This window comes from Anopheles ziemanni, chromosome 2 (genome assembly GCF_943734765.1).
Source record: "Anopheles ziemanni chromosome 2, idAnoZiCoDA_A2_x.2, whole genome shotgun sequence".
In the NCBI taxonomy this organism is placed as follows: Eukaryota; Metazoa; Arthropoda; class Insecta; order Diptera; family Culicidae; genus Anopheles; species Anopheles ziemanni.
In genome coordinates this window covers 94,740,076-94,761,530 of record NC_080705.1, presented here as the reverse complement: position 1 = coordinate 94,761,530, position 21,455 = coordinate 94,740,076, and the positions used below count along the sequence as shown (strand labels likewise).

Genomic DNA, 21,455 nt, shown 5'->3' with positions numbered 1-21,455 from the left:
TTCCGAATTAAATCGTGTGATCGAAGGACAAGCACGATACTTTAAATTAGCTACGAACTATCTGTCAAACGACATAATCCCCCCAATAGGCAGCTCGAAATCCTCCGAAAATCTTCCTAAAAACGTTCTACGCGCGAACAAACGCCCTACTTTTTTGTATGGGGATGAAACAAATGTAGGATGTTTTTTGAGCAATATCGTTCTACTTCGTCGTACTCACCATACAAAACTGCTCGATGTTTGTGTCACGTATGATTTTTTTTAGGACGATTTGCTCGAAATCGCCTAGCGGGCGGAGTCGATGAAGACTGAGGCAACCTGTAATAAAATCTGATTCGAATACGACTCATGTGATCCAATGAATCCGACTCTTCGATCTTCCGAATCCAGAATCTTCCAGCACTGCACGTCACCGTCCACGGACACGAAAGCAAACTCAATCAAGTGACCAAAAGAAACACAAAAATTATCTTGAGCAATGGCGATAGCAGTATCAAAAGAAGATTATATTCAGCAGCGCTTGAATAAAGTGCTTGAATCGCGCATCGAAAATGACCGAGAAACGCTAGAGGCTTTGTCCGACCTTTCGTCATTTTTCAAGGAGAACACTCTTCAAACACGGCGTAACTTGAGAAGCCAAATTGAAAAGAAAAGCTTGGAAATCAATCAAGTAGGTATAATGAATTTAGCTAAAAAGTGGCATGTTCCTTAGCGAATGATTCGTTCTTTGTGTACAGAACTTTCTAGATGCATTGAAAAACGTAAAGGAGGTTTTGGATGGCATTTGCAATGATATTAATTCGATGAGCCTATCTGTCGAAAACATGAAATCGCAACTTAGCAACACTGAGGCTCAAACCAAGGATCTGATACAACAGTCAAATGCATTACAGGAGGAAAACAATAAGCTGCAAGTACAACAGAAACTTGCCTGTGGGTTCTTGTCGCGATTCCAGTTGTCATTAACCGAACATCAGATGTTATACGGTTCCAAACGCGATGCCCCAATAGCAGCGGATTTTTTTCAGGTATTGGATCGAGTGCAAAGCATTCATACCGATTGTCGTACATTGATGCAAAATGGATACCAAACAGTGGCATTAGACATAATGGAAGAAATGACACTCCATCAAGAGGCAGCCTTGGAACGCCTTTACCGCTGGACGCAATCGCACTGCAGGAACGTGGAATCAAATGAGATGGGCGTTCTTATAGTACAGGCTATGGCAAGGCTTCAAGATCGACCAGTTTTATTCAAATACGTAATTGATGAGTATTCCACCGCACGGCGATCGGTGGTTGTTCGTTGCTTCATTGATGCACTTACAACAGGAGGCCCGGGTGGAAACCCGAGGCCGATAGAGATGCTAGCTCACGACTCAAAACGTTACATAGGGGATATGTTTGCTTATATTCACCAAATCCTTCCGCCAGAGAAGGAAAATCTACAGATGCTTGTCAGAAATTGCGATAAGGAAGATATTTCGGAGCAGGTTCAATCTGCAATGATCAACATTTCGGATGGGGTGTGTCACCCCCTCAGAGTGCGAGTTGAGGCGATACTAAATGCCGAAAAGGATACGATCATATTGTACTCAATATTCAATTTGGTAAAGTTCTACCTGAACATGATTACTAACATCGTAAAAGGAGGCCAGTTGGAGCAGTGTATGGCTGATATGCAGATATTTTCAGAAACTACCTATTTGAATAGTCTCAAATTTCAGATAAAGCAGTTACTTCATGGAGCTAATGAGAATCGATCTGGGCTTGAGCCTCCTCTATCAGATTTGGTTCCTTCTTCCAGTGTGGGTCGATTATTAAACCTACTGAAGGAGATTCTTTCGGTAGCCAGTATGGTAGCAGGTAGTCAAAAAGACATTACCAAAATTGTCGGTTGTGTGATCGATCCTCTTCTACAATCCGTGCAAGAATCGGCATCTCATTTGCCTACAACGGACATGGCTGTTTATTTGCTAAATTCCTTGTATCAAATCGAAAGTGTAATTTCTATATACGAATACATGGAGGAGCGATTAGAACGTTTACGTGCTCAATCCGACGCCCAGATAGATACATTGACTTCAGAACAAGCATCATCTCTTGTAGCTAATCTTAATCTTGGCCCAATATATACAGTTTTACAAGGAAACTCTTCTCAGATCGAACAAAAACATCTTAATACATTTGTGGTAAGTGATCAGATCTTCAAATGACGGATAAGCTGTTAAAATTTTCAATGTTTTTATCGTTTAGGTTAAACTGGAACAGTTTCTTCAAACTCCAGAAATTCTGCTGCTACCACAAGTGAACCTTCTCATCAGCAGCAGCCATCGAGGTACAGTGCAAAAACGGTCGTTCAATGTGATTATTGCTTTATATCGACAAATCTACGAACGTATCCATGATCCGAAAAATGGATACGCGAATCCAGAGTTAATTCTGGCTAAAACGCCAGAGGTCGTAAATGAATTATTATGCGGCTAATAAATTAATGTTCTTTGATATAGTAACAACAAAAAAGCGAGAAATTAGCGTTCTGCTGAGTTTATAACAACAAAGTTAAACCTACCTTGTTCCCTCAACCAGCCAATACCACAAAATGTTCAATCGTTATCAAAAATCACTATCAAATACCATTTTCGCAATTATTCACTACTCCATTACTGTCTTTGTTTCCGGAGAATCACCACGCGACTACATTACAGCGTACCATACCAAAAAACTGGTACGGTCAATTGACAAGCGTACCATATCAAATGCTATCCAGCACTTCTGGGTTGCAGCGCACCATAACAAAATCGCCTTTTGACACCTGACCGTACCAATTTTTTTGTATGGTACACTGTAATGTAGTGATTAATTTTCAAAGGTAACCGTTCAACCGCCTACCCGAGTAGTTGGAGTTTTATTTTCAAATAACTTTTGATCGGATTGTCGTATCGTCGTATACATACTTGAGGGTGTTTTCCAAAATATTGTATAATTTTTATAATTTTAAAAATTCATTAAGTATATTAATTTGATGTTGAAACAAATTTTACCCTACACATCTGCACCCATCTACCTGTGTAGTAAATACATTTTACATACTATTGCCATTTCCATACCGATTTGTAAAAACTACCCGCCCTGTTGACAAAAAATAAATTTTTTTGCAGCTGCAGTCATGTAGTTACAGCAAGTTTTTCCATGGCAAAGTGCTGGGACTCTTGCTGGAACTACATGATAGCAGCAAAAATGTAAATTTCTGTTAACCAAACAGGTAACCAAAAACAAAGTTATAACTTTGGTTGGACAGCTGAAGGTTAATGGTACTGTCAAAGTGGGTTTGTCAAAATTCCTTTGACAGTTTTACCTGATCCTGCTTCCATGCATTTATTAAGACGTTCTGTCATGCTGGTCGAGTCAACAGTTTTCATGGTCCCAGTCTGCGAGATTTACCCAAACGCACTTCTTTTTGGTTCCTGTTTTGTTGTGTTTCTAATGATTTGTGAATAGCTTTTCCAACGTTGAAGCTAGGTTTCAGCTGTTAAAATCGCAAAACATTATGAGATCACTCGCGGTATGATGCTCAAAAGTTTAATTGTGTATATTCTCACCAACAAAAGTGGTAATCCACCCTAATCACTATCCGCGTCGTCAGTTGGTCGTGTGCTTTCGAGTGGATCCGCGTCGCCACACCTCGCACTCGTTCCAAAGCGTGCAATGAGGACAGTTTTTTCCGCCGTCCATTTCAACGAGATTAAGTTGGTTTAAATATACGGTTTACATAGCCCCGAAATGTACATTTTCCGCTCCATTGGAATCAACCAGGATTTCAATTACAGGAAGGACTTTGACTGCTACAAGTGAAAAGTTTGCAGTATTGTACGAACAAAAGAAGAAAATCCACACGCAGCGCAATTCAATTCATGTTTTCAGTGCATGGGAAAGTGTTCAGAAACGTGTGTGTGTGTGTGTGTGCGTGTACAACACCACGAGAATGAGGACGGAAGGAAAAGTTGCTTGACCGTGGAATTGTGTGTCAGTTCCAAACTACCTGCAGTTGTGATTAAGAATAAACTCGTAAAATAATTGTTAAAGTGGAATTTTCTGTCGTGGGAAAGTTTCGTCGAGAAGATCCCTACGCTGGCCGCTGGAAGATCATTCATTCGTTTGCGTCGATCGACTATATGTATATTGTTTGTGACATAAACACTTACATCTTACAACATTTCATTGTTTCGGTGTTGCTGTGAAAAAACTGTAGTAATAGCTCGTATACCGGTCTTCGGTCGTCCTGAAATCAAAGGTGCGCATGAAAGATAATTTAATCCGGTGTTTTGGAAACTGTTTCCAATCGTGGCGCGATGCGTGGTTTTGTTAAAAGTTCGAGATGAATTTCAGATAGCCGGGATCACATTCTCCGAGAAGTGTACATTTTTTTTCTGTGTTGCCTGTGTGAAGGAATTCGCTTCCGTTGATTAAATTGTGACGTCTTGTGTGCGAGTGATCAAGAAAGAAACACACACCAAGCGTAAATACCCGCCTGAGAGGAACAAAGACGCAATCTGTTGCGGTCTTGCTTGAATCGAAACTTTCGTCTCAAAATGGCGGATTCATATTATCAGGTATGATCGTACGTGTTATTTCAACACAAAACTGTCCAAAGCCGTAGACTAAGCTGCCTCTAGGGAGAATGTTAGATGATGATTCATAGTCAAGATTCATGTTCTTGAATAACTAATCGAAATATGTACGATTTTTCACAATTACTGAGTGATGAAAAATAACTTGTAGTAGAAGCTATGGTATGTTGCACGACTAGCTTACGTATAGATTTAGACTAATTGATAACTCATCGCTGTGGAAGTCTCCCAGATCAAGATTGATGTGCATGTAGCACAAATTAAACGGTGTGCAATTCGTTTAAGTTTCACTTATTTTTCATTTGAATCTAACAATTAGTCATTGACTTTAAATTAAGCCAAAAATAGATTTTAAGTTTATCAACCCAAGTGTTGGATCTCCATGTATATTGGATAGATTGTCAGATACAACAACCTGCACCAATAGCGACACACAAGATCACAGCAAGATCTATACTTTCGAGCTCAAAAAACGTTTTGATCATTCTTAAAAACTTACTTCCGATTTTTTTCGCAGTGGTTGCTTATATTCTGATATGGGAGAACTACTAGTACAAGTATCTGCTTACAGCATTATAGGTTGAACAAGTAACAGCTAGATTTTAACCTGTTGCTAAAAAAATATTGATAGAATCGCTCCAAAAAACTACTATTGACTAGAATAAATCGATATTCACACCGTAAAAAAGATAACAGAGTGTAGTTATTAGAAATCAGCGTGGTAATTCATTCTTTTCCATGCCAAAATTACATACATGAGCCAGATCTCCCTCACTCGCCCTATTCGCTCGAAATTTTGTATTTTTATTGGATAAAATTGGTATGGAATGAGCTATTAAAATTTTTATTGGAAATCGTTGTGATAATAAGTGTGAATGCTTCTCATATGTTTTATTTTTGTAGTATGATTACCTAAAGAAGATTGTCTAAAAGCTGGTCAGTTAGTTTCAACGACCAAAAAATGTTACTGTAGTTTGGAATGATTCAGAACTGCTTGCATGCGCAAGCTAATGTTATGATAAGAAATATATCTCTGATTAGTCCCTTATCAATTCCACGCTTCAGTAAAGCGAGGGCAAGTAGTTTAATTTAGGGTGGCTACATAACCATCCTAATCGTTATCGGAGCGATGTAACTTTCGGTAATGTCGCTTTTGATCAGATATTATTATGTTTCTATATGCCTTACTATAATTTGTTGAAGTCACAATCGTTAGGTTAGCATGTAAAGTAAAGTTTTATTGCCTTACGGTTCTTTATTTCGTGTGTTGATAAATAATATTTTATTAGACGCAGATGAATAAAATTAATATTAAAGAAAATATTTTTTAAATCATATGCAAAATGTTTGCAAATTATTAAATTACACCCTTCATATTGTCATCAACTACGTGTTGTAATAGCGAACCTAGTAACCCCCGGTAATACGAACAGCTGACCACTGATCTATACCGTCTAACGGTTACAGTAGCTGTAGGAGGGAGGCCTGGTTTCACTAAGGGATTTTGCGCCATTAAATATTATTGTTTTGAGATGATCCTTTTTGTTTTGATTTGACATTGATAGACGCATCAAAATGAACAAATTGTATAATAATGGAATGTGAATTTAGTTATTTTTCTCGTACTTTTCTTATATACGGTAAAGTTCAAATTTGTAAAAGACGCAGATAAGCCCATATGCTGCTTTTTTACGGAATCGATTTAATACAATGGTAAAAATATGACGTCAATGGGAGATAGCATTATCAATCGAAGTCATAATAAATTAACATTATGCTTCTGAAGGCCCGAATGTGGCTTTTTGCAAAAAACTGATTTATATTGAGTTCATCATCTTTGTCTAGGAAGCATTTTTTATATCGGTATCGCTTATCTGTACCGTTACGTATGAATGCTTTTTGTCGATTAGTGCAAAACTGCAAAATATCATATTTTAGCGTGTATAACCCCGTTTAAGTTCACAAATGACCAATGTCCAATTAAGGGAGTTTTTATAAACAGGTAGTACCTTTTTGATTCTATCTCAATTCATTTAAGCTAGAATTAATGCAATTAGTACAATTTCGTGTAATTACTTTTTTGACGGCTTCATCTACGCCTTTTTTACAAATACAAATTTATTTCGTCCTCTCTCCTTTGGGACAGCCTAAAAGAATCTTACTTCTCATGACATGACCCCCCGTATAGTCTGGGGATTCTATTTCGCTGCACAACAGTAACGTCGCCTTCTATGCGTTATAAGGCGCGTCATTGTTCGTCCTCACATACTGAGCCAAAAATCCTCCTAAGTATATTCCTCCCAAACTCGGCAAACCGGGTTTGGACAAGGTCCATGCCTTCGAGGCGTATGTAAGCACTGGAAATATAAATGTCCAGTATAGTGCTAGCTTTGACTGTCTTGACAGGTATCTTGAGTGCAAGAGAATTCATACTGTAACCTGACCGGTAGGCTACCAAAACCCCAGCGCGCAATTTTTTTATATTGTTATTGGTGTTGACGTTTGGCCCCAGAAAGGTGAACTTAGGACGATTTTGCGGTGTTTTCATTCCTCCGTATGACTTGAAAATTGTAGGCAATACCGCTGATAGTAGTACCTGTAGTAGTGAAATAAAGCTAGGCACTGTCGGTTTGTTTACGTCTCTAATGATAGGACTCATCTGTGTCGCATTTAGTGAAATCAATAGCTGTACCTATAGCTGGCATTACCTAGAGCAGGGTTCGGCAAACGTTTCCTGAAAGAGGTTACATAGGAAAAGAACCAAAAACCGCGAGAAAGATATTCAAAATGTTGTTTTGATATTTTCATTTTACCCAGAAATTAACATAAACATTTTGAAATATCCAGTTCCACAGTTTTACATTCAACTATCAATTTTGATACTTATTTCCGTTGAATTTTTCTCTTTTTCAACATAAACTGTTCGTTAGTTGCATTTTACGAGGGTTGCTAAATATTAATCATTGAAAATCACTTTATGGTTTTTCAAAACATTCCCCATGAATATAACCAATACACCAATAACCAATACACTCCCACCTGAACCAATTGTCGAAGCAATTTTTCCACTCTGATTGAGGTATCTTCAAAACATGAATTCGGAATGCAGCAACCGCTTCTTCAGGTGCGGTTCATTTTATTTTTCAAAAAATTCCCCATGAATTATATGTCCGGCTGGCTAGCCATACTTTGCCGGCCTCTGATCTAGAGCAAGCCGTGCAACAGTTTTTCGTAAAGAGTTTAGTGGCTCTCTTCCGCGAATTCGCATACCCCATCGTTTGCCTGTTAGTGAAGCGAGAGTTTTACATGAAGCCATACGGAAGTAATGAAAACATAACGAAACGAATGAGAGAATAAATATAATAAAACAAAAAGACAATGCCATGTTAAAAGAGAAACAACAGAAAATAAGATACAAAACAGACAAAAAGAGAAGATAGTACAGATCGATTGAATGAAAGCAAATGTGGGATAGAGAAAACCAGTACAATCGGGTAACGGAAAAATCAAAACCGAAACCATATGTGAAAAACCAAGATATGCAGCCAGTAACTAAGCACGGTTCTCCAATGTCTATTGCAGAGCAGTATTACGAAAAACCCGCGGCTATGAGAAATTCACACGTTCTCACACTGCTGCAGTTGCAGGTTTTCTCTTCTCAAGATTGTTATGTTATGTTATTGCACTACTTGTTGGCTTGGCTTATATGTGTGGAACGGATCATACCAAATTGTTGGATCGATCGTGAAAAAGCCGTAGCTTCAGTATCAATCGAGCATTCTTCGTGTTTGAACATCGACATATATGAAGAACTTTCGTTCATTTGTGACTCAATATTTCGGAACCATGTAATGTACATTTTAATTCCAGTGATACCCACATATTGAAGTTTGCGGTGAAAATAAAAAACACAACAAGAAAGCATGCCGCTCTTAAAAATTGTATTTTAGCTTATAAAGCAATTGTTGGACGGTGTTGTGAAAATCAGACCAAATTGTTCCATGATTATACATGATACGACACAGTTTTCAATTCCGAAATTGTAGTGGGGTTTGTTGACGGTTACGGAACAGTTACGGTGTAAAAACTTCGTCTTAGAATTTCAAATTGAACCAATTTTAAAATGGTTGTTGTTCTGAAGAAAAAAATTAAGAAACTTGAAATAAAGCTAAAATATGTTTTACAAGCTTGACGCCTCGACGATTCTCGGTGACGAAGGGATTGACAGCTATGTTTTCACTGTTTACTTGAGAGTTATGTTTTAATTTTATAGTTACAATAACTGGATATATAAAATGGTTGTTATTTCACCGTGTTGTTTAAAGCCATGCGCGGATTCAGGGCTATTTGAATCATGTACACGTTACAGGGTTTGACATATCAACTACTAGATCCAGCAACATTCCTTGTAAATCACACTTTCTTTCACGTCAGCAGCAAAATTGAAGTTGTAACGCCAACGGCGTTATGTGTAAACATGACCCCATAACTAGACACGGAGAGCGTAACCGATCAGTGTCAAAAAGGAACTTGTCAGTGAAATGAGCGTTCTTGACACGTAGGTCTGCTGTGTTTCATCTCCATACAAAAAAGTAGGACGTTTGCGTGAATGGTTTAACCTCTAACCAAAGTTTTTAATATAAATCATATTTTAATTTTTCTACAACATTATCTTTTAAATTAGTTTGTCATAAATAGCAAGGTAGAACGATATTCGAACTTAATAAAGTGATACAGGGGAAAACGCACAAAAACTTACGGGGAAATTGAAACAAATTAAAGCTTGATTGCCAAGTACTCTGCAACTATTATCCAATCAACAGTAATACCCTTATTAGACGAGGATTTTATCTGTCATCTTTCCCAGACTTTTACTATCAAAGTAGGCTCTGGCGGGGCGTTTGGCAGAAAACTTCTGGAAAAATATGACAGATAAATTCCTTGTCTAATAAGGGTGTAATGCAGAGTATTAAACGATAATACCAGGTTTGATTAAAGAAACTAGTATGTAACTTTACCTCATGAGACGAATGTAGAGTATACATACTATATATATACTACTTTGACTGTTGACTAAATCTTATGTTTCATATTTACTTTATTTGCATCAATCAGGGCGAGTACATCAAACATCCCGTGCTATACGAACTAAGCCACAAGTATGGCTTGTCGGACAATGTTTCAGAGCATCTCCTTCCTGATCGGCTGGAGGAAATCAAAGAGGCGATTCGGCGCGAAATTCGTAAAGAGCTCAAAATCAAAGAAGGCGCGGAGAAGTTACGGGAAGTTGCAACCGATCGTCGTTCACTATCCGACGTTGCCTCGATTGTTAAAAAAAGCAACAACAAACTGGCAGAGCTCAAGTCGGAACTGCACGAGCTGGAAAGTCAAATAATTCTAACACAGGGTAATAGTGTCAGCAACAATGGTGGTCAAGGTACGTATTGAAATATTTGTTAGTATGCATCTATCATCTATCTTATTAACATTTATCCGTATCACGTTTTTGAAGGGGTCAATTGCGATGAGATTTTTGTGTTTGATAATACATGCACTGAAGATGTTTTAGAACACCACCATACACTACATGGCAAGGCATATTTACACAAGGACCCGTTACTAGAGTTGTGTAGCTTAGGTTTATTATGTATCTTAATGAATCTTTCAATGACTGGCTATGTTTGTGTACATAATGTGCATCTATAAAACCCACAACAAACCGGCATCTAATCTGACAAGCCGATAATGAAGTTTATAGGGGATGGGAAACGAAGCGTAATCGTAAATAATCATTCATTCGTGATTATTTATAAAATTTCTATGATTATTTAGCGTAGTTTTTGTATTTTTAACAATAAACAACAAAATAATAGCAGTAGCTTCAAGAAATGTTGCCATTTTTACCAAATTGCAAAACATAAACAAAGCAAAGATGACGCTTGGCCTGAATATCGACGATACACGAGAGACCAGCGATTACGCTTCGTTTACCGTGCCCTTAAGGATCGCATATTTGAGTGTATAGAATCATTACCGAAATTCACAATTGCCATGAACGATCATAAGATGTCAAATTCCGGTTTCAAGAGTCGTTAATAATAAGTTCATAAAAGCGGTCAATGCGTTTAAGTTTGCTCTATCCATAAAATAACCCGGGTGACAAAAACTAATTTTTTTTGTAGCTGTCATGTAGTTACTGCAAGTTTTTCCATGGCAGATTGCTGGGACTCTTGCTGGAACTACATGGTACCAGCAACAATTTAAATTTCTGTCAACCGGGAAGTCTCTAATGTTAATAAAAATAAAAAGAGAATTGAAATTCAAACAATAATCTAATTATGAATACTTAGTAGCCCAACTAATCCGTACTCACACACTTATGCTCGAGACTAATTGTCATTTTGTTACAAAACTAAAGTTGTTTTATTGTTACAATTTTAAAAAAATATCTTTTCTAGATCCAATACTATCCACCGTTATACCAAGTGGTCCCGAGTTGACAGCTAATGACAAGCTATTAATATCACTCGAAAAGCAGCTCAGCATTGAGACCAAAGTGAAAAATGGTGCCGAAAACATGATCCAATCAATTTCAAGCGGACACCACGGACGGGATAAAAAGTTACTGGCCGAAGCGCATCAAATGTTGGCTGATTCCAAAGCGAAAATTGAATATCTGCGACTTAAAATACTTAAGGTTCGTCAAAATAAGCTTAACAATAAGCTATCCGATGAAAATGGAGGCGATTCGGCAACCGCGTCAAAGAACCCACAAGAGTTGGAAACATCCCTGGAAGATCGTATCGAGGAGCTTCGCCACAGACTTCGCATAGAAGCGGCAGTGGTTGATGGAGCAAAGAATGTAATTCGTACTCTACAAAGTACAAAGACGATCGACAAGAAAGCATTGCAAGAGGTAAGTAAGAAGTTTTTTTTATCGATTTCTGTCTAAATTGCGCATTTTTTAGAACTACATCGAATTTGCCATCTTGTTCTTCAGTGACTCAATTTAATTGGAATATTTCATCGGGGAGTAAAACTCGGAACAGTGTTTACTGGTGTAACAATTATACTGGTGTAAACAAAAACTTTCCCCAAACACAGATACACTGTTACACATACCAATACCCATCGATACTCATAGTAGCGTATCTGCGACGTCTTCGTTTGTAGATTTGTTCATTCACAACCATTACAATTTCCTTATCTTGTTTACGAATTGATGGTATTTGCCACGCTCGTATGTGCGTTGAAAAGGAACGTTGTGATTTGATGCCCTTCCATCCTGAAATATCATACTGACCAAACCCAACGACAAGTGTATCTTATCTGAATTGCTTTTAACCTCTATTACTGTTGATGATAACCGCGTTCCCCTTCGTGACGGGTCCTATCACCACAATCGTATGTGCAAGGTTCTGTAGCATATTGTCAATTCACCACAGCTGCTTGCTGGAAGGTGCAGTATATAGGCAGAAGGTAAAATATATTTCAATACATTTCTGGCCAATATAGTGACCAGTATTGAGGAATTAAATAAAAAATAGGATTGGTTTAGATAAACCCGTATCTCTTTTATTAAATTACTTATGTTGTAATTTACAAGTTGCTATTTTTCAATTAATTTTAATCTTTGCGGAAGTTCGGAATATTTTACGCATACAAAATTTAACGCAATGTTTAAGAATTGTCAAACATATATAAAATACAACAAGCACGAAAGCAATAACGTCCAACGAGTGTAGCTCAAAGAAGCCCATATCAGCTCCCGGATAATGTAGCTGCGGAGCCCCTTTGTGTCGTGCCACGTATTCAACCCAGTAGCACGCTAGGTCTAAAGCAGTTTGAGGACGATCTCGATAGACCCTGGAAATTTCCTTTATGGTATTCCTAAATCGATGCTCACTAACCATTGTGTTGACTGCGCGAGATAAGGATTCCTCATCAAGTTTCTGGTAGTCGAGCTGTAAAGCAATGCCATCTTCCACCATCGATTGAATATTCTGGAACTGTTCTGCAAAGATCGGAATGCCGAGCACCGGCACGCCATGATATTTTGCTTCAGCTACTCCTCCGAGACCACCGTGGGAGATGAACAGTATCACATTTTTGTGAGCCAACACATCGTCTTGCGGGAGCCACGATTTGGAGAGTACGTTCGGAGGTGCATTTGGAATGCTCTCACTTTCCCATTTCCATAACACGCGTTGCTTGAGTTTGGCAAACGTTTTTAAGATGGAATCCAACTTCACTTGGGGAAGGTCAGCTGATTTGAGATTCGATCCTAGGCAGAAGTAAACTACGCCATGTTCGGCACCATCCAGCCACTCTTGTATATCTTTTGGCAAGGGATCTGGTTTTGCCTTGATTTGCAATCCACCAACCTCTACCACGTTTGGAAGATATGGTCGTGGCATGGCCTGAGAGAAGTGTGTGTTTAGCAGCACCAATGATACATTCTTACGGACGTCTTCGTATGTTGGGTAGCGATCGGAAGGAAAGAATCGTTCATAATAAGAAGCCTGGGCATATGACGCAATCGCACTTATCACATTCTCGACTCCAGAAAAAAGAAAATTCGTAAGTCGATCTTTAAATCCCTTCATACCACGTCCACCAATCATGATGTGCGACACGGTGGATATAGCCCTCGGGTTACCTACGAAATCCGCCGTCATTTTGCTTAATCCGGCAGAAAAAAGTATCACTGTTGGAGCATTAAAATGTGGTCCTAGGCCGAGAACAAAGTCCGCAACAAAATATCCGACGATCACCAGGTCAAAGTGTTCATTTTTGATCGCTTGTAGCTTTGGATCTTCCAAGGCCATCTCAGCAGTGCGAAATTGGCTTTGAAAAAGGTTCACTATACCCATTAATGAATTTCCGGTGTTTTTCTGCAGAAAATCCTTCGTCATGTTGCTCAGTTCTACTTTCTGAACGATGATCTCTCGATAGTTCGCCACAGGTTTGGAAAGCTTATATGGGCTGATCATAGTAACCTAAATGAAAAAAGAAGAAAATTACTTTTTTCTACCTATGTATACGGATCACAAGCATTAGCTTTTTCCAAAAAATCCTACGTCATTGCCACGCTCTGCTAAACCTTTCATGAGCGCTTGTCCAACTAGAACATGTGACCGACCGGAACTCGGATAAATACAAAGAATTCTGTATGCTTCAGTCTGTGCAAAAGCAATGATCATCAATATGACCAACCCACTCTGTACGAACAGCATTGTTAATACACTGCCGTCTCCTCTAGCACTTCGCTAACGACTGATGAGCTCTCATCGTGCTCGCATTTATACATCCCATGAGCGTGATCAGCTGATATAAGGAGTTGAATATTGTTACTTCGTAGTGGTTTGTAGTGTGTTTGATAATGTGTGTCAGTCAAATTTTATTACTTACAGAATGGTGTTGGGGTCTCATGGTCTGTGTGGGCTTCCGCTTTTACTATGTTTGTGGTAGAAGTGCTTTCGTATAAATTGTTTCGTGTTTTTTCTGCTTGTTTCGGGCAGTATAATCAAATAACACCAAGAAACACATTGAGATAAAACTGAAATACTTTTGATTGGGTTTCGTCATTTCGATTAAACTGGAAAATGTTTATGTAATGAGCTATGTTATCAAATTTAAATCTCTTTCTTCAACAATATCGTTGATTCGTGCTTTGAGGTTTTGCTGTTTTTGATCTTACGAATAAAAAAAACAATAACTTTCAAAACTACTAGCATAGCTACTCCTAAGAACGCATACACATCTAACAACGCAGATTGCACCATATTTAAATCCGCTCCTTGGTAATGTAAATGCTGCGCTCCATGATGTCTAATAACATATTCAACCCAAAAAACAGCTGTTTCCATCGCAGCCATCGGTCTGTCCTTGTATAAAATAGCTCGTGTGTGTATATGTTCTCGATAGCTAGGGTTTTCCAATACTTTTAATACTGCATCAGTTAGTAGAGATTCGCTTAGTTCGTCAAAGTTCACGAAAACTCCCCAGCCTTCTCGTACAACTTGCGCAACGTTCCCGTCCTGGTCCCCAAACATAGGAATACCTACAATCGGCACACCATGGTACATGGCCTCGGTAATGCTTCCCAAGCCCCCGTGGGTTATGAACAGTCTCAAGTTCGGATGAGCTAGAATACTGTCTTGTGGAAGCCACTTGCCAATGAACACGTTATCCGGTTTGTTGGGCAATTCATTTTGATCCCACGTCCAGATGACTCGTTGCTTCAACTTGCGGATCGTTGATAAGATCGCCTCTAGCTTATCTTTTCGTAAATTGGAACTCCGCAGATTTGAACCAAAGCTGATGAAGATGGCTCCATCTCTATCAGCATCATCTAGAAACTGTTGAAGGTTTTCTGGTAGCGCCTCTGGTTTTCGGTTTATCTGAAGGCCTCCTACTTCTATCAAGTTTGGAAGATACGGACGGGGAACAGTTTGCGTGAAGTAAGTGTTGAGCAGTACTAGCGATACATTTCGGAGAGCCTCGTCGTAGCTACGGAAGCCCTTATTTGCGGGAAAGTTGAATCTGAAAACAAGACATGGTTAATTTTCATGTTTTGGAAGCTATCGATTTCCACTTACTCGTAATATGGTAGTTCTTTGTGATGTATGTATAGCAGCATAACTTTTTCCACCCAATACAAAATTAAATTAACGGTGCGATCAAAAAATGTCATTGGATTCCGTTGACCTAACAGCATATGCGGTACGGCAGCTACTTCAACCGGATTGCCGACAACATTGGTGAGTCCTGACCCTGCCGCAGAGAAGTAAAGGATGGTCGGGCAACGAAACAGTGCTCCTACACCAATAACGAAACCATTCATGAAATACCCTACGATCGCTAAGTCGAACTGTTCCTCCCGAACAAGACGTAGAAATTCCGGTGCATTGATAGTTCTGTTGGAAGATTCCTGTGCAGCGTTGAGAATTTGCGGGAACAATTTCATCATGTTTCGGCTGCCGCCTTGCATAAAATCGGCCATTATTGATGAAAATGATTCCTCAATCGGTATATACACATCGCGATAATGTTTCGGGGGTTGCTTTAATGGAAAGGCACTAACCATGGTTACCTGAGGGAATAGCACGTTATTAGTAATTTGCATGTTCATCACCGTTTCAAACCTGTTTCCTCTGCTACCCTGTACCTACCTCATGGCCCTGTCGAGCTAGTTCTTTTAGAAGTGCTTGTGGACCCATAACGTGTGATTTGCTTGCAGTAGGAAAAACACACACAATTTTTGCTGAGTCACCATGACCGATCAGAAACACCAGACCGGTCAGGGTGAAGGTCAGGGTGAAGGTCAGCATTGTTATTATTGAGCAGGGTTTCATCTCAGTCAATAGCTGCAGGGAATGATGATCTTATTCGACACACCACGGCCACACCGCAACAGACAACGATCGACTGAAATAATACTGCACGGTGAACGTAGTTTTAAACCTATTCGCCTGCGTTCAACAGTATACCGCACGCACACTCTGTTGTAGGCAGGGATGTACTTGTTTGATTTGTGAACCATCGATATGGTGTTAAGTGTAATTATAATAATAATGGTATATTCAGAGTTATTAATCCGTACGTTGCATTAAAAAAAAATCCACGTACGAATGACACGAATATCGTATCTTATCGCTGAGCGACACATCTTCAAATTGTATGTTATAACACTATATACAGACGTATGGATTTGGAAAATTGCATTCATGCTTTCATTTGGTATCTGTTTGCATACAGTCCCTTACATGTTCTAATGTATTGGGCAAATTGGTGTCAAGTGAAATAAAACATAACACTTGAGTGCTTTTTATGATCACCTTAGATACTTTTGCACTTGTTGCAACCGAGGCATAGATTCCACAAGTATTTTGGTCAATAACGATGGGATATTAGTCGTCGCTGTTATTCGAATGGTGCTTTATTCCTCACCATAAATGTGCAACGGGATTGAGGTTCAGTGATGTAGAGAGGTGTTCTGGTTAACTTTGGACTTTAACTGCATAGTTTAAGCCCCTTTTCACTTCACTCACATACTAAAATAGAGCAATTTTTTCGTTTAATTTGTGACGTTAAATTTTCAACAAAAGTTCATTTATAAAATGGAATAACGTCTATGCTTCCTCGAGTTATGACTAAAAACCAATTCTCGTTTAGGTAAAGCATGGTTTGGATGTACCATAATAAGATGAATGTGTTCGTAGCATTTAGCAATATTGTTTCTGGATCGAAGCGTGCGCACAAATACCCGTAAGGGAAACGTGACAGCATAAAAACGCTCTCAACAGATATGACGTGATCTAATACGCAAAAGATCGCTCAGTTACGGCTCGAACAAACCCCTTCTTTCCTTCAATCTCATTCGATAACGAAATGATTGTTCGCTAGATTCACTTTTGCCGGCACTATTGTCTTTTGGCTTTAATTTTTTATAATGTTACCTCCTTTTTCCGTGAATTAATTTTTCCACACTATAAAATAACATGAATATGAAAATATTAAATAGAATACACGAAAATGTCATGGGACATATTTCAAAATCATTGTGGATGGTAAAAGTATGCCATTATTTCTGCGATCTTATTAACGTCACGACCAGACCCGAACTATTTGCCGTCCGAGCGGCTGGAAGAGTCCCTGTGACCCCCATCCGTGACATCTTGGGACAGAGAGATTACAAGTATGCATGGATCATATTCGCTTTCGCCAGGGAGTTCGGAATCACTCTCTGACCTTCTCCTTTGTATATGTAGTAAATGTTATACGTCTTGTTCGGTAGGGCGGTTGCCAGGCCAAGTATCAGGCATTGAGCAATCGAGCAAGACAAGCAAGAATGCTGAAGAAGCATTAATACGGCCAGGCCGTTCAAACTAAACTAAATAATAATAATTAACGTCACGAAACTTAATCTTTCTTTCGAAAAACGGTGAACTACAACGTTTATTGACGAGGATGCCGATAGTATGCTAATACACTGTGCAAATCGTCAAACGGGACATCTGAAAAAAGATTGAATGTCTTACTTTTCGGTCAGTTTAGGAATAAGAATCGATAACAAGATCGGTAAAAAGAGAGGTCGAGTCCAAGCTATTTTCTGCTCCGCCATTGTTTTAACAGTAGGCTTAAAAACTGTTTACAAACATACTTGCAGTATATGGGAAATCTTCTTAAAAATCTCGTAAAAAACGAAATTGGAAATTCTAGATCACAATGTCCATGATTTCGCGGTTAGAAATTACTCTTCTGTGTGAAGTCATGGGATATGAATATTGTTGGTAGCCATGATTAGCGAAACTGAGTGTAACGGTCTTCCTCATGTGCAGCCTTCATCCAGAAACATATACAGGCTGGCCCCGGTTTTCGTCCATCTCGGTTTCCGTCGTTTGACAAATTGTTCGATGCTAGTTTATGCGAACGTGCTTTGTTCTTTTCTCATACGAGTCGATCCATTTTGTATGACAGAAGATTCGTACATGGACTGATAAATAATAAATCAGGGTGGCCACTCAACCGGGAAAACCGGGAAAACCGGGAATCAACCTTGAATTCAATTTTACCGGGAAAAAACCGGGAAAACCGGGAATTTCGCCGAAAAAACCGGGAATATTTTTCATATAATATTTTTTTGAGATTTACATATTTTATTCTCGTAGCGTAATTATATTTTCATGTAAAATTGTCACTACATTTCAATTGTTAAGGGCGACATTTGTGTTTGAAGGTCCACTGTATCCGTATTGCGTTTTCGTTTCTTCCAGTGGTGCCGGCGTAGAGGCAAAGCGAGAAAGCATGATGATTTTGTCGCCACGGAAGCAATGTGTACGAAAGACAAACGCATCGAGGGTTAACATTGGTAACATGGTAACGGGGATTTCCAGTTGAAATTGTAAATGCATTGATCATCTGTTTAAACACTCGCTATGAAATAGCAATGCAACCAAATGTCTTTGTATATGCTTCAGATAGTAGCCAAAACAGTTACTTTAAATCTAGTAAATCTACTAGCTGAAAAGCTAATCGCTTCCTATGATATTGTACGAAAATATTCACAGCGTTCAAATCCGTCCTTTGAAATTTCAATTGCAAACTCCTGTCCTTCTACCAATATTTCCTGATGAGATCCTTTATCCTGTTGAGTTTATAAGGTTGCTTGTTTCGGGACGATCGCACGCGGTGCAATCTCTTGCTTCACTTGTTATGAATGTGTCACTATGGATGTACCTTTCGGATGTGATCTGATCGATTTATATGCTTGCAGATATACGGAAATAATTATGTATGTTTCATTCTATTTGTCAGCAATGGTTTGATATGGATAAAGGTTTTTGTTTTACCTTTAACTGTTAACCACTCTCTAGCTGGTGTATTGGTTGTTTTGCTATGGGATCTCATTGTATTGCGGCATTCGCTAGACGAGTGTGCTGATCAGTTTTTATTCTTGGTGAAATATAGCTCATTTGAGTTGTTGGTGTGTTTGCATAAAATTTTGATAACGTGAATCATTTGTATCAACGTGTTTATGAACGTGTCTTTTGATAGAAATATTAGAAGATGTACAACAGGTATGCTACATCTCCCTTCTTTTGTTGAAAAATGTTATGATTAAGCAAATTCTATGAGCGAAGGAAAAACATTTTTCATTTCTAATTTTGAGCCGAATTAAAAATTAATTTGTTATTTATGTCATTAATGAAGTTGTTCTTTAACATTTTTATAAGGATTTTCTTTTAAAATATATACGCTCAAGCAATGTGTGTTGTTGCAATGAAAGTTCAGTTTACGATGCTCTATAATCCCAAACCGTATGTGTTGTCCCTGTTTTCCCTCGGTTTTTCAATAGTTTTTGTTTTTGAAAATTTTGAAGTTATTTCCTTAAAGTATTCTTTAACACATAACTTACATGCAGTTTTGACCTACCTAAAAAACCATAGAGACATATAACAGCCAAGTTTATCTACTATAAGCAATCGAAATGTAGTGAACCTGCATAAACTAGAAAAAACCTGGAAAACCGGGAAAAAACCGGGAATTTGAAATCATAATCTGAGTGGACACCCTGAATAAATGAGTGTTGCAGGTTTTCCGCTTCACACTACTTTTGCTCAATCAGAATTGAATTATTATTGTATACTATACGGCATGGAATTTTAGAAAGTAAAACGAGTATGTAACAATTGATGGCCATTGGTTTGATAGAAAAACACATAAACTTTCTTTTTGTTTGAAGAACACTATCATATCCCTCGCTGAAATGTTAGATGAAATGAATTTACGTAAGTAAAATTTGTTATGTGTATGTTAAGTCTTGAGTAGATATTAAAAACGGAGGAAACATGGAAATTTAACATAAACTTTTGTGCACTAGCCTCCTACTGACGTCGCTCTCAAATTCCAATTATTCTTTTTCCGAATGTCCCACTTACCAATTTGCTCAATGTGTGCTACTGATCAACGTCCTGATTTCAATTTTCACTAGCTTAGCAACACCCCGTGCTCGCCTTGATGAGCATTAAAGTAAAAGTGTGTGTATATATGTGCGCACGCGCGCATCTTTCCATTTGCGTTTCCGTGCACACAAAATTGGGAACGCGTGTTACCTATATGTAGTTACGCGTGCCTTGGTATTTATTTTTGACGATTCGAAAGGCATGGGACAGGAAAAATAAAAATTCAACTCAAAAGGCATCGTGTCTCGGCATCTGAGAGAATGGAGAAAATCTTCATCTAAGAGCTGAGTTTATTCGATATGTGCCGCCTCAACAATATGTATTCTCTGCCATCGCATACTGCTTCGATGAGAAACTAGAGGTTCGTATAAGATACCTTGGCAGTACACAAACGACGCTAGTGGTTCGTGGTTTATGATTAATTGAGAGAAGCTGAGCGAGCGAATGTACAAATTTGCTTTCCCCTGTTAGCTTACCCTCCAAGGAGCGAAAACTAAGTTCACGATATACATTCGATAATTTGTGCTATGGAAACTTATGACGATCACAAGCGCCATGCACGAAGTCGTCTAAAAAAGTACGGTCACGATGATCACTACCATTCTAAAGATCACAACCAACTGAGTTTTGGTCAACATGATCTGCAGCTAGAACAGCAGGAAGAGCAGCAGCGTCATCACTGTCGTCACCACAAATGTCATCGGCGACATCGATCGAAGTCGAAGGTTAGTACAACGAAAGCAGCAACTCGTACTAAGTATTTGTACTATGTCGCTCACAAGCGAAACCAATCAGTCAAACTCGCTTTGATCGAATCATCCTTCAATATACTACGCTTGTCTGGTACTGAAGAAAATTAAATAATTCCCTATACGCTTTTTTTAATTAAAGTTCTACCGTTTTAATTCTCCAATCTAGCACGTTTTGCTGTTTGTGATCCAGTCTTTCGAGATCGAGGCAAGCATATGCGAGGTGTTTTTAGATCGGTTTAATCTCTGTTCATGTTGTTAGAAATTATTAAATTTGTCTATGTCTACATTTTACATCACATCTTTTTTACTGTTACTTACCTTGGCATATCGTGTAATTGAATCATTATAGATAAGCATTAAAACAAGTATATACACTATATATGATCAAATTGGTTATAGCCACATTTGTATCTGTTTTTAATTATGTACACTGAATTATTTAGTATCTTAAAATATGCGTTCTGCTAGAGGTTCAAAAACTACTATATGCTAAGAACGTATATTGTTTTAACGAAAGATTGTTTTAACTTAATTTTATCTACTTGAAAGTGAACCGTAGTCAGACGCGTCCATAAGTTTCTAGTATATTGACTACACCTATTGAC

The 21,455-nt window shown here is 38.5% G+C and overlaps 2 protein-coding genes across 2 annotated transcripts in view; both read left to right on the top strand.

Moving 5' to 3' along the window:
* The first annotated feature begins 478 nt into the window (after window positions 1-478).
* LOC131285938 (conserved oligomeric Golgi complex subunit 6) lies at window positions 479-2,515 on the top strand. Its single transcript, XM_058314795.1, has 3 exons — window positions 479-670; window positions 738-2,192; window positions 2,257-2,515. The coding sequence occupies exons 1-3, from the start codon at window positions 479-481 to the stop codon at window positions 2,485-2,487; spliced, it is 1,878 nt and encodes a 625-aa protein (XP_058170778.1). The 3' UTR covers window positions 2,488-2,515.
* A 1,558-nt stretch (window positions 2,516-4,073) lies between these two features.
* LOC131288512 (serine/threonine-protein kinase N) overlaps window positions 4,074-21,455 on the top strand; it is a 29,158-nt gene continuing 11,776 nt past the window's right edge. The window contains exons 1-3 of the mRNA XM_058317655.1: window positions 4,074-4,613; window positions 9,747-10,068; window positions 11,090-11,547. Coding sequence (XP_058173638.1) covers window positions 4,593-4,613; window positions 9,747-10,068; window positions 11,090-11,547 — 801 coding nt within the window. The 5' untranslated portion in view covers window positions 4,074-4,592. The remainder of the gene's footprint in view (window positions 4,614-9,746; window positions 10,069-11,089; window positions 11,548-21,455) is intronic.